The sequence below is a fragment of the Watersipora subatra genome, chromosome 7 (genome assembly GCF_963576615.1).
Source record: "Watersipora subatra chromosome 7, tzWatSuba1.1, whole genome shotgun sequence".
NCBI classification, from domain to species: domain Eukaryota; kingdom Metazoa; phylum Bryozoa; class Gymnolaemata; order Cheilostomatida; family Watersiporidae; genus Watersipora; species Watersipora subatra.
Window position 1 is genome coordinate 64810719 of NC_088714.1, and position 13284 is coordinate 64824002.

The 13284-nt window shown below is 36.0% G+C and overlaps 1 protein-coding gene across 1 annotated transcript; it reads left to right on the forward strand.

The window, feature by feature from the left end:
* The first annotated feature begins 1521 nt into the window (after positions 1–1521).
* LOC137399672 (cubilin-like) lies at positions 1522–10008 on the forward strand. The gene is made up of 17 exons (XM_068085858.1): positions 1522–1737; positions 1988–2135; positions 3154–3344; positions 4163–4307; positions 4585–4772; positions 4916–5105; positions 5213–5400; positions 5603–5783; positions 5887–6080; positions 6330–6477; positions 6795–6848; positions 7393–7583; positions 8390–8534; positions 8812–8999; positions 9131–9320; positions 9430–9617; positions 9820–10008. Exons 1-17 carry the CDS (start codon positions 1522–1524, stop codon positions 10006–10008), a joined length of 2934 nt encoding a protein of 977 aa, XP_067941959.1.
* Positions 10009–13284: the final 3276 nt, after the last annotated feature.

The following is a 13284-nucleotide window of genomic DNA, read 5'->3' on the forward strand; positions in this document are numbered from 1 at the left end:
ATGGAATAGTCTAGACAAACATATTTATTGCCATAAAACGCTCAATAATTGAATTGGCAGAAAATTAATTACGGTACTTTACAGTTTTCAGTGCCATGTTTAATAATGACAACCTGAACTTAACAAAATATATTTTATAGTTTCATCATAGAATAAAACAGGTTCATGAAAACACACTTTGATATTCCACTTTTTGAACGATTGTTGCGATATGGAAATAGTCTATAATATTTACTTTATGCATTGTAGCGATCAGCTGTGGAAGCAATTTATACTTACCACAAGGTTCTCTCAGCTCACCAAACTTTCCACAAAACTACGCAGACAACCTCTTTTGTGCTTGGAAGGTTACTATTGTATCAGGAATCATAGACCTTGATGTGACTCACATGGAAATTGAAGGCGGAATTCCTTGGTGCTTTTTTGACTCTCTTTCTGTAAGTTTCTACGGGGTTTGCTTTTAGGAAAAGTTATTTGAATAGTATATAAGCTTGTTTAATTTACTGTTAACAGATAAAACATGGAGTCACTAAGATATTCAATCTACAGACAGTTTATCACGTTACAGATATATGACACCTACAATGGTACTGAGCTGGCGATACTCTGTGGAGATGAACCAGTGACTGTGATTGGTCAGTCAAACTCGGTGGTGATTGTATTCAGAACAGACAGTAGCGTATCTTACAGCGGTTGGGAGTTGAGCTGGCCATCTGTTGGACTACCGTCACCGACTCCACCCACCACAACTCCTAAAGGTTTATTTTCGCTGATCACTGTTTCATCTGACATGTACCTTCAAGATTAATTTTCCAAGACAAGAAACAATATGAGACTGTTTTTGATTCAACTGCAACTTTGTTGTAGATGATAGTTGTATCCATGCTATAGAAGGAACATTTGGCATCCTAACATCTCCAGGCTACCCAGAACGATATCCTAGCTATGCTCATTGTGAATGGAATATTACTGTCCCAGATGGTAGTAGGGTTGGCATCAACATCACTGACATGAGAATCCCTTTGCATGAGAACTGTGAGATGGATTCTCTTCAGGTTAGTATCTGTTGTTGTACTGGAAATGTTAGGACCTTTTGAATGCAAGACACTCTAACTAGTTTGAATTAAACTGCAAAAATGCAACATATACTTTTGACTTTTAACTTGTTAGCAGTTTTTTGAACGGTTTCGGTTTGAAATGTACAACATCTGAACTACATATTTGCATCATACGTTTACTAATGAACATTTATGTTATAGTTTTTTGACAAATCAACCGGTGAGAGAATATCTCAACAATGCGGAGATGGACACAGGTTTGTCATCTCTACTAGCAGATCAGTTAGAATAACATTCAACTCTTCTTCTGAGTTTGATAAGAAGCGTTCAGCTATGAAGTCTCAGTATGGTAAAGAACCTGGTTGGACTCTCTATTGGAGTGGTAAGTAATGGTTTGTCAGATTAAAAATATGGGTCTTTGCGATTCTCTCCAAGGTCAAAAGTGGCAGAATATTTCGATCAAATGTGTTTGCCTTCATTGATAGCTTATGGCTGTGGAGAAGATTTAGGAATAGGAGAAGGCAGCCTTCAGTCACCAAACTATCCTAATCCTTACCCTCACAATCTTCTCTGCTCCTGGAACATAGCACTCCCATTTAGTGACATGATCACAATCAACATTCAGGATGACTTCATGGTGGAAGGAGATGGAAACTGGTGCTTCTTTGATTTCTTATCGGTTAGTGGTTCACAATGTACGGAATATCCATGGCACTGAATATCGTGCTGATTAGAGTACGCATGTGATTGTTTTTAAGGAGACTTTCTGACTGATCTCTTCCACTATCAGTAGCCAAATAAAACATTAACCATCTTGGTAATATCTACTAGTAAAGATCTACAGCCCAATGTTAGTAGTCAGAACAAGTAGTCTCCACATTTGTGACCTGATGTGTTTTAATAAGTACACTAACCAATCCTTGTTATAGTTCTACGATGCAAAAAGTGGAATGCTAATCGCTGAGCTTTGTGGTGAAGGAGGAAGGCTTTTGCAAGGTCTCCCTAACTCGATAATAATTGTCTTTAAGACAGATGAAGCTGATGCCTACAAAGGGTTTTATTTGAGCTGGTACACCGGTGAGTGGTTGGAGTTAGTTGAAATATACGACCAATTAATGATGAATGCAATGGACAACTATTGGACATAGTGAAAGTGCAAAGTCATTAGAAGTCATCGTAAAATAACTTTTATATTTGAGTAAAACTATTATCGAATTAAGGCATAATTTTACAGTTCAGTTTAATATTTGGAGTTGAAAGTTTTAATGTTGCTGCTATTAACCATCTGCATATGCACACTTTTTCTGCAATGCTCTTCTAACTGGCAAAGGCAACATAATTATACATTATTTAATGACAGCGTATAAAGTTAATGCATACTTTTAGGATACAGAACAACAACACCAAGATTCTCTACTACAACTTTGGTCACTACAACAGGTCAGAACATCTAATTAAACTTTATGTTTAAACATAATCAGTATCTACCTCACGGTTCCGAAACCCTATGCTGAAAACGTATTTTATTCAGAATGCTGTTAATCTAAATGTAGAAAAAAGTTCTCTTTTTTTATAAAGGTGTTAAAATGGCGTCTGGTGACTATCATTCCAAAAGATACAAAAGCTTTTGAACAATACATGCATTTTTTATGTTTTACTGTAGTTTTTCGCAGTAACATAACTGTAACATTTTTATAGCTCAGTAGTTAAAGAGCCAATTCAAATAAATGAACATTTTAGAAAATTACTGTCAAAGCTGTTAGTGTTATTTTTAATTTTTAGGAAAAATTCAGCATTGAGTTTGACTTCTGCGTTAAATTTTACAAAAAGATTTTTAACTTTTTATGTTTGTTTGTTTGTTTATTTTCATCTATAATATAACCACAAAAAATAATATGAAGAGTGTTTCTCACAGTATAAAAAGACAAGAGAAATAGAAAAAAAAGTCAATTACAAGGTAATTCAATTGTTTCATAGATTATCTGTTGCTGTTACCAACATATACAAACATCTGGGTATTATTTACCCTCTTGACTCAAATTGACAGAATTATTATACATTTTTATCAATAGTAGAGCTTTGTCAATGATTTCAGAGTTAGAGTGTGGCGAACAACAAAGTGGTCGGGAAGGAATGATCATTTCACCTAACTACCCACACAGTGACTATCCGTTCAATGCCGAGTGTGTCTGGACCATTCAAGCACCAGAAGGAACTAAGATTGGACTCAACTATACAGATTTCGACGTAGAACACCATCCATTGTGTGTATGGGACTATGTTAAGGTTGGTAACCTTGAGTACTTATCTATGTTTCACTTTATCCTCTGCAGATGCGAAACGGAGAAGTTATTTTAAAATAATCTTTGACGAAAATGTAGTAAGCATGAAGTATACACATCCTTATGCTGACTCTTTACTAGTGTGACTATTGCAAATGAATTCTTAGCCAAATATATTTGCTACATATAATTAATTCTTTTAACATTAAGGTAGAAGCGACTACGGCTTTAATCAAATCACGTAAAACACTTATCGTAAAACACTTACCGTAAAACCTATGTTTGAACGCCATGGCGGTCTATTTTCAACTTATTTCTCTATAATGGCAGTCAAATAGAGGTAGCACTCAAATAGAGGTGGCGTTCAAATAGAGGCTGGAGGTGTATTTACCAAATGGCTCATCAGAATTTTGGAAAAATAAGGTTAACACTTTTTACTGGCAAAGCGAATGTTGCCTTTATTATAAACTCTTCTTCAGGAGGAGCGACATTCACTCTTTTGAAAGCAATAAATCTGCTAACTTACCTCGAGCTTTTTAAATATCGTTAAATCATTATGCATTGGGAACTTCAGGAATATTTTTACCATTTGATATTTATTGCTGTTGATTCGGTCTTCTGGCTGTTTAATACCTTCAACAATGTTTTTTCACTTCAAGTCTTTTTCTGCACTGCTGAACTAGTTGATATTAATGTTCAAACAGTTTTTTGCAACGCATAAACTTTTTCAACACAAAAGGAGGTAGTTCAAAAAACTTTTCTCAACACACATCCCTATCACCAACATGTTTTTAAACAAATTTTTTGATCATGAATGTGTAGATATCAGATGGAGTGAGCTTGGAAACGTACCATTTGTTCTGTGGAAATGGATCTCGGTTTCTTCTGGTTGACTCTAACCACATCCGCATAACCTTTGTCTCAGATGGTGTCGTAAATGCCAGAGGATTTGCTCTTCACTGGAACGGTTGGTGTCATATATGAGCTTTGATATGAAATAGTCTAGACAAACATATTTATTGCCATAAAACGCTCAATAATTGAATTGGCAAAAAATTAAATACTGTATTTTACAGTTTGTTTTTCAGTGCTGTGTTTAATAAAAGCAACCTGAACTTAGCCAAATATATTTTATAGTTTCATCATAGAATAAAACAGGTTCATAAACACACTTTAATATTCAAATCTTTGAATGATTGTTGCGATATGGAAGCATTCTATGATATTTACTTTATGCATTTTAGCGATCAGCTGTGGAAACGATCTATACTTACCTCAAGGTTCTCTCAGTTCACCAAACTTTCCACAAAACTACGCGGACAACCTCTTTTGTGCTTGGAAGGTCACTATTGTATCAGGAATCATAGACTTTGATGTGACTCACATGGAAATTGAAGGTGGAATTCCTTGGTGCTTCTTTGACTCTCTTTCTGTAAGTTTCCACAACGTTTGCTTCTAGAATAATCTATTGAAATATTATTTATGCTGGTTTAATTTACTATTAACATATAGAACACATGTAACTTGTAACTTATAAGATATATATAATCTGTAGCCGGGTTAAATACGTTACAGATATATGACACCTACAATGGTACTGAGTTGGCGATACTCTGTGGAGATGAACCAGTGACTGTCATTGGTCAGTCAAACTCGGTGGTGATTGTATTCAGAACAGACAATAGCGTATCTTACAGCGGTTGGGAGTTGAGCTGGCCATCTGTTGGACTACCGTCACCGACTCCACCTACTACCACTCCTAAAGGTTTCTTCTCGCTGTTCACTGTTTCATGTGACATGTAACTTTAAGATTTAATTTTCAAAACAAGATACAATGTGAGACAGATGGACTCAAATGTAGTTTTGTTGCAGATGACCGTTGCATTCATGCTATAGAAGGAACATTTGGCATCCTAACATCTCCAGGCTACCCAGAACGATATCCTAGCTATGCTCATTGTGAATGGAATATTACTGTCCCATTTGGTAGTAGGGTTGGCATCAACATCACTGACATGAGAATCCCTTTGCATGAGAACTGTGAGATGGATTCTATTCAGGTTAGTATCTGTTGTTGTACTGGAAATGTTAGGACCTTTTGAATGCAAGACACTCTAACTAGTTTGAATTAAACTGCAAAAATGCAACATACTTTTGACTTTTATTTTGTTGGCAGTTTTCTGAAAGGTTTTGGTTTGAAATGTACAACATTTGAACTACATATTTGCATCATACGTTTACTAATGAATATTTATATTATAGTTCTTTGACCAATCAACTGGTGAGAGAATATCTCAACAATGCGGAGATGGACACAGGTTTGTCATCTCCACTAGCAGATCAGTTAGAATAACATTCAGCTCTTCTTCTGAGTTTGATGAGAAGCGTTCAGCTATGAAGTCACAGTATGGTAAAGAACCTGGGTGGGCTCTCTATTGGAGTGGTAAGTAATGGCTTGTCAGATTGAAAATATGGGTCTTTGCAATTCTCTCCAAGGTCAAAAGTGATAGAACATTACGATCAAATGGGTTTGCCTCCATTGATAGCTTATGGCTGTGGAGAAGATTTAGGAACAGGAGAAGGCAGCCTTCAGTCACCAAACTATCCAAATCCTTACCCTCACAATCTTCTCTGCTCCTGGAACATAGCTCTCCCATTTAATGACATGATCACAATCAACATTCAGGATGACTTCATGGTGGAAGGAGATGGAAACTGGTGCTTCTTTGATTTCTTATCGGTTAGTGTTCCACAATGTACAGAATATCCATGGCACTGAATATCGTGTTGATTAGAGAATGCATGTGATTGTTTTTAAGGAAACTTTCTGACTGATCTCATCTACTATCAGTACCAAATAAAACATTAAACATCTTTGTAACATCTACTAGTAAAGATCTACAGCCCCATGTTAGTAGTCAGAGCAAGTAGTCTCCACATTTGTGACCTGATGTGTTTAAATGAGTACACTAACCAATCCTTCTTATAGTTCTATGACGCAAAAAGTGGAGTGCTAATCGCTGAACTTTGTGGTGAAGGAGGAAGGATTTTGCAAGGTCTCCCTAACTCAATAATAATTGTCTTTAAGACAGATGAAGCTGATGCCTACAAAGGGTTTTATTTGAGCTGGTACACCGGTGAGTGGTTGGAGTTAGTAGAACTATACGACCAATGAATGATGAATGCAATGGACAACTATTGAACACAGTGAAAGAACAATGTCATTAGAAATCATAGTAAAATAGCTTTTAAACTTTTACATTTGGGTAAAACTACTATTGAATTACTGCATAATTTTACAGGTCAGTTTAATATTTGAACTTAACATTTTTAATGTTGCTGCTGTTAACCATCTGCCTATGCATACATTTTCTGCAATGTTCTTCTCCCTGACAGAGACAACATAATTATACATTATCTAATGACAGCGTATAAAGTTAATCCATACTTTTAGGATACAGAACAACAACACCGGAAATCTCTACTACAACTTTGGTCACTACAACAGGTCGGTTCATCTACTTAAGTTTTATGTTTAAATATAATCAGTATCTACCTCACGGTTCCGAAATATTATACTGAAATCGTAGTTTATTCAAAATGCTGTTAACCTCGATGAAGAAAAAAGTTCCGGTTTTTGTAAAAAGTGTTAAAATGGTGTCTGGTCAATATCACTTCAAAAAATACAAAAGCTTTTGAACAATTCATGCCTTTTTATGTTTTACTGTAATTCTTTGCAGTAACATAACTTTAACATTTTTTATGGCTCAGTAGCTAAAGAGACAATTCAAATAAATTAACGTTTTAAAGAAATACTGTAACAACTGTTGGTGTTATTTTTAACTTTTAGAAGAAAGTCAGCATTGAGCTTGACTTCTACGTTAAATTTTACATGAAGCTTTTCAAATTTTTAGGTAATTCAATTGTTTCATAGATTATCTGTTGCTGTTACCAACATGTACAAACATCTGGGTATTATTTACCTTCTTGACTCAAATTGACAGAACTTTTATACATTTTTATCAATAGTAGAGCCTTGTTGATAATTTCAGAGTTAATTTGTGGAGAGCAACAAAGTGGTCTAGAAGGGATGATCGCTTCACCTAACTACCCACACAGCAACTATTCATTCAATACTGAGTGTGTCTGGACTATTCAAGCGCCAGAAGGAACTAAGATTGGACTCAACTATACAGATTTCGAAGTAGAATACCATCCATACTGTGTATGGGACTATGTTAAGGTTGGTAACCTTGAGTACTTATCTATGTTTCACTCTATCCTCTGCAGATACGAAACAGAGAAAGTTATTTTAAAATAATCTTGGACAAAAATGTAATAAACATGAAGTATACATATCTTTTTGCTAACTCTTTGCTAGTGAGATTATTGCAAATGAATTCATTGCCAAATGCGATTGCTACATATAATCAAATTTTTTAACATTAAGTTGGAAGCCTACTACGGTTTTAATCAAATCACGTAAAACACTTTTTGTAAAACCTCTGTTTGAATGCCATGGTGCTCTATTTTCAAATTATTTTTCTATGGTGGCGGTCAAATAGAAGTAGCGCTCAAATAAAGGTGGCGTTCAAATAGAGGCTGGCGTTGTATTTACCAAATGGCTCATCAGAATTTTGAAAAAATAAAGCTAACCCTTTTTATGAGCAAAGCGAATGTTGCCTATATTATACACTCTCCTTTGAGAGGAGCGACATTCACTCTTTTGAAAGCAATAAATCTGCTAACCTACCTCGAGCTTTTTAAATATTGCTAATCAATATGCATTGGGAAGCTCAGAAATATTTCTACCATTTGATATTTATTGCTGTTAATTCTGTCTTCTGGCTGTTTAATACCCTCCACAATGTTTTCTGACCTCAAGTCTTTTTCTGCACTGCTGAACTAGTCAACATTAATGTCCAAACATTTTTTTTGCAACACATAAATCTTTTCCATACAAGAGGAGATAGTTCAAAATACTTTTCTCAACACACACATCCCTATCATCAACATGCTTTCAAACAGTTTTTTATCATGAATGTGTAGATATCAGATGGAGTGAGCTTGGAAACTTACCATTTGTTCTGTGGAAATGGATCTCGGTTTCTTCTGGTTGACTCTAACCACATCCGCATAACCTTTGTCTCAAATGGTGTCATAAATGCCAGAGGATTTGCTCTTCACTGGAACGGTTGGTGTCATATATGAGCTTTGATATGAAATAGTCTAAACAAACATATTTATTGCCATAAAAAAGCTCAATAATTGAGTTGGCAGAAAATTAATTACGGTACTTTACAGTTTTCAGTGCCATGTTTAATAACGACAACATGAACTTAGCCAAATATATTTTATATTTCCATCATAGAATAAAACAGGTTCATAAACACACTTTGATAATCAAATTTTCAAATGATTGTTGAGATATGGAAGCAGTCTATGATATTTACGTACTTTATGCATTGTAGCGATCAGCTGTGGAAGCAATTTAAACTTACCACAAGGTTCTCTCAGCTCACCAAACTTTCCACAAAACTACGCAGACAACCTCTTTTGTGCTTGGAAGGTTACTATTGTATCAGGAATCATAGACCTTGATGTGACTCACATGGAAATTGAAGGTGGAATTCCATGGTGCTTCTTTGACTCCCTTTCTGTAGGTATCTACGGTGTTTGCTTTTAGTATAATTTAATTGAATAGTAAATAAGCTTGTTTATTTTACTATTAACAGATAAAACATGGAGTTACTAAGATATACAATCTACAGACAGTTTATCACGTTACAGATGTATGACACCTACAATGGTACTGAGTTGGCGATACTCTGTGGAGATGAACCAGTGACTGTGATTGGTCAGTCAAACTCGGTGGTGATTGTATTCAGAACAGACAGTAGCGTATCTTACAGCGGTTGGGAGTTGAGCTGGCCATCTGTTGGACTACCGTCACCGACTCCACCCACCACAACTCCTAAAGGTTTATTTTCGCTGATCACTGTTTCATCTGACATGTACCTTCAAGATTAACTTTCCAAGACAAGAGACAATATGAAACTGTTTTTGATTCAACTGCCACTTTGTTGTAGATGATAGTTGCATCCATGCTATAGAAGGAACATTTGGCATCCTAACATCTCCAGGCTACCCAGAACGATATCCTAGCTATGCTCATTGTGAATGGAATATTACTGTCCCAGATGGTAGTAGGGTTGGCATCAACATCACTGACATGAGAATCCCTTTGCATGAGAACTGTGAGATAGATTCTCTTCAGGTTAGTATCTGTTGTTGTACTGGAAATTTTAGGACCTTTTCAACGCAAGACACTTTAACTTGTTTGAATTAAACTGCAAATATGCAACATACTTTTGACTTTTAACTTGTTAGCAGTTTTTTGAACGGTTTCGGTTTGAAATGTACAACATCTGAACTACATATTTGCATCATACGTTTACTAATGAACATGTATGTTATAGTTTTTTGACCAATCAACTGGTGAGAGAATATCTCAACAATGCGGAGATGGACACAGGTTTGTCATCTCCACTAGCAGATCAGTTAGAATAACATTCAACTCTTCTTCTGAGTTTGATAAGAAGCGTTCAGCTATGAAGTCTCAGTATGGTAAAGAAGCTGGTTGGACTCTTTATTGGAGTGGTAAGTAATGACTTGCCAAATTCAAAATTGAATCTATGACTTAAATTGAACTTAAGTCTTTGTGATTCTCTGCAAAGTTAGGAGTGACGCTCTGTAGTCTTGAATCTAAGATTATTTGGTAAGTAATCAAGGCAATTCCACTTGTAGCTTACGGTTGTGGAGAAGACTTGGAAACAGGAGAGGGCAGCCTGCACTCTCCTAACTATCCTGATCCTTATCCAAACAACCTCCTCTGCTCTTGGAACATCGCTGTTTCACCAAATGAAGTCATTCAAATAGACATTCAAAATGATTTCTTTGTAGAAGGGGATGGAACGTGGTGCTTCTTCGACTTTTTATCGGTTTGTTAGTCATGTTCAATGAAGTTGAAGTTATACTAGTGTTATAATCCTTTAAATAACCAAACTTTAAATTTAACAGAATGTAGTTCATTGCCATTATTAATCCAACAAATGGTCTTTGATCCTTTGCTAGTTAATAGCATAGAGATAATTGGGTAATATATGCATATTATACTATCTTTTCTTTGACTGCACAATATTTTATTTGTTTTACAAGCAGTCAAAACTATTCTTTTAAATTGAGATTCAACTTCTAAATACATTTAACAGAAGCATAATTACAGTAAAACATAAGTCATCACCAAAATTAGGATTGTTTATCTGAAGTTTCAATTTTTGAGTGAAACGTTTTTTGAAGTCGAAATAACTTGTACATGTAGTTCTATGACTCGGCAAGTGGAAGGCTGATTTCTGAACACTGTGGCACTGGTGGACGAGTCATTATTGGCCTATCAAATTCAGTAATTGTTGTATTCAAGACTGATGAGGCAGATGCTTACCGAGGTTTCAACATTTCATGGTACAAATGTAAGTGCATTACAAGCATTTGTTTGTTCAACTGGAAAGCTACAATTTACATGTCAAACTAGCCAATGAGTTTCAAGCTAGACACTCATTTCTTAAGATGAAACCTTTCCATTGTTGTTTGACATTAGATCTAACATAGAATAAAACTTTGTCATCAAGTGACTCACCGTAATGTAAGGCGCATGTTAAAGAGTAAGTGAAGCAGGTTTATAAAACTCAAAAATTTAGTTGAATTATTTCAAAAACAAGATAAAACTATTAGCTTAACTCAAGATAAAATAGATGTTTGAAGACCATTCAATGCTTTTGATACACACGGCACTAAGTTGTCAGTTTGATCAGAAGATTTAGCTTTGATCTAGCAGCTTTGATCATGAAAAATTTAAGTAAAAATTCAATTTACTCTCTCAATAAATCGATTTAATCAGATGTACAGATGTTATCACCTCATGACACATATCTGCAAACTTTTTACAGTTTGTTACTGTATCAAAAAGTCGACTACATTGTAAAAATGTTGAACATAGTTCTAGTTACCTTATGAGATTGTTTAATCAAAGTTTTGAATACAATGTTGTGACTTTATCTTCTCGTTATGTTTTACTTCTACCTTGGCTACTTTCTTTTAGATAGGCATGAAATAGTGAAAATATTTGATAAACTAATTTTTACAAAACTATTGAAGGTGTTCAGTTTTGAAAAGTTGCAAAACTGATACTAAATTCCATTTAAATTTAGGAACATTCGAGGAAAGCTTGTTTATCAAAAAGATTAATATTAAAATTTTATGTTCATATATACTTTCAGCAATTCCTCCTAAACCACAAACTACACAATCGACAACTACCGCTACAACGACTCTTAACCAAGCATCTACTACAACAGAATCAACCACAGAAGAAAAAACTACAACCATAACATTAGAACCAACTAGCACTTCCACATTTCCACCTTTAACAACTTCAACTAGTAACACAAAGCCAACCAGGACTACCACAACACTAGACCCAACAACTACTTCTGAAATACCCAAATCATCAACTACTACAACTTCTGAACAACAAACAACAGCAACCATAACACCTAGATCAACAACTTCTACAACAACACCTGAATCAACAACCACTACCACAACACCTGAACTAACAACCACACCACTTGAACCAACCACCACTACAACAAATTTTGAACCAACAACTACTACAACAACTCTTGGACCACCAACCACTGCAACAACTTTTGAACCAACAACTACTGCAACAACTCCTGAACCAACAACCACTACAACGAAACTTGAGCCAACAACCACTACCACAACACCAGAACCAACAACCACTACAACAACTCTTGGCCAACCAGCCACTACTACAACACCAGAACAAACAACCACTACAACAACTCCTGAACTAACAACCACTACCACAGCTCCTGAACCAACAACTGCCACAACAACTGCTGAGCCAACAACCACAACTACAGCTCCTGAACAAGCAACCACTACAACAACTCCTAAACCAACAATCACTACAACAACTCCTGAACTAACAACCACTACCACAACTCCTGAGCCAACAACTACAACTACAGCTCCTGAACAAACAACCACTACAACAACTCCTAAACCAACAACCACTACAACAACTCCTGAACTAATAACGACTACCACAACTCCTGAACCAACAACCACTACCACAACTCCTGAACCAACAACCACTACCACAACTTCTGAACCAACAACCACTACAACAACTCCTGAACCAACAGCCACTACGACAACTTCTGAACCAATAACAACCACAACAACTGCTGAGCCAACAACCACTACAACAACTCCTGAAGCAACAACCACTACAACAACTCCTGAACCAACAACCACTACAACAACTCTTGAACCAACAACAACTACAACAACTCCTAAACCAACAACCACTACAACAACTCCTGAACCAACAACCACTACAACAACTCCTGAACCAACCACCACTACCACAACTTCTGAACCAATAACCACCACAACAACTGCTGAGCCAACAACCACTACAACAACTCCTGAACCAACAACTACTACAACAACTCCTGAACCAACAACCACTACAACAACTCCTGAACCAACAACCACTACAACAACTCCTGAAACAACAACCACTACAACAACTCCTGAACCAACAACCACTACAACAACTCCTGAACCAACCACCACTACAACAACTCCTGAACCAACAACTACTACAACGTCACTTCAAACCACTACTCTTCCAGTTAACCCAATTTTAACGTTTGGTTTGATTCTGCGAATCGACTTTGATCCCACCATATTTAATTGCTCCGATCCTGCCCTGCAAGACAGAAGCAGTCCACAATATGCTTCTCTTCATGTAAGTCTGACAAGTGTTAAGAGACCTAATGGTTGGTGAA

Bases quoted from the DNA above. Each gene is read 5' to 3' on its own strand.
- LOC137399672 (XM_068085858.1), top strand. From the start codon at position 1,522: ATGTGTTTGCCTTCATTGATAGCTTATGGCTGTGGAGAAGATTTAGGA. The intron at 6,849-7,392 runs GTCGGTTCATCT...TGATAATTTCAG, and splicing joins AACTTTGGTCACTACAACAG to AGTTAATTTGTGGAGAGCAA. The intron at 8,535-8,811 runs GTTGGTGTCATA...TATGCATTGTAG, and splicing joins ATTTGCTCTTCACTGGAACG to CGATCAGCTGTGGAAGCAAT.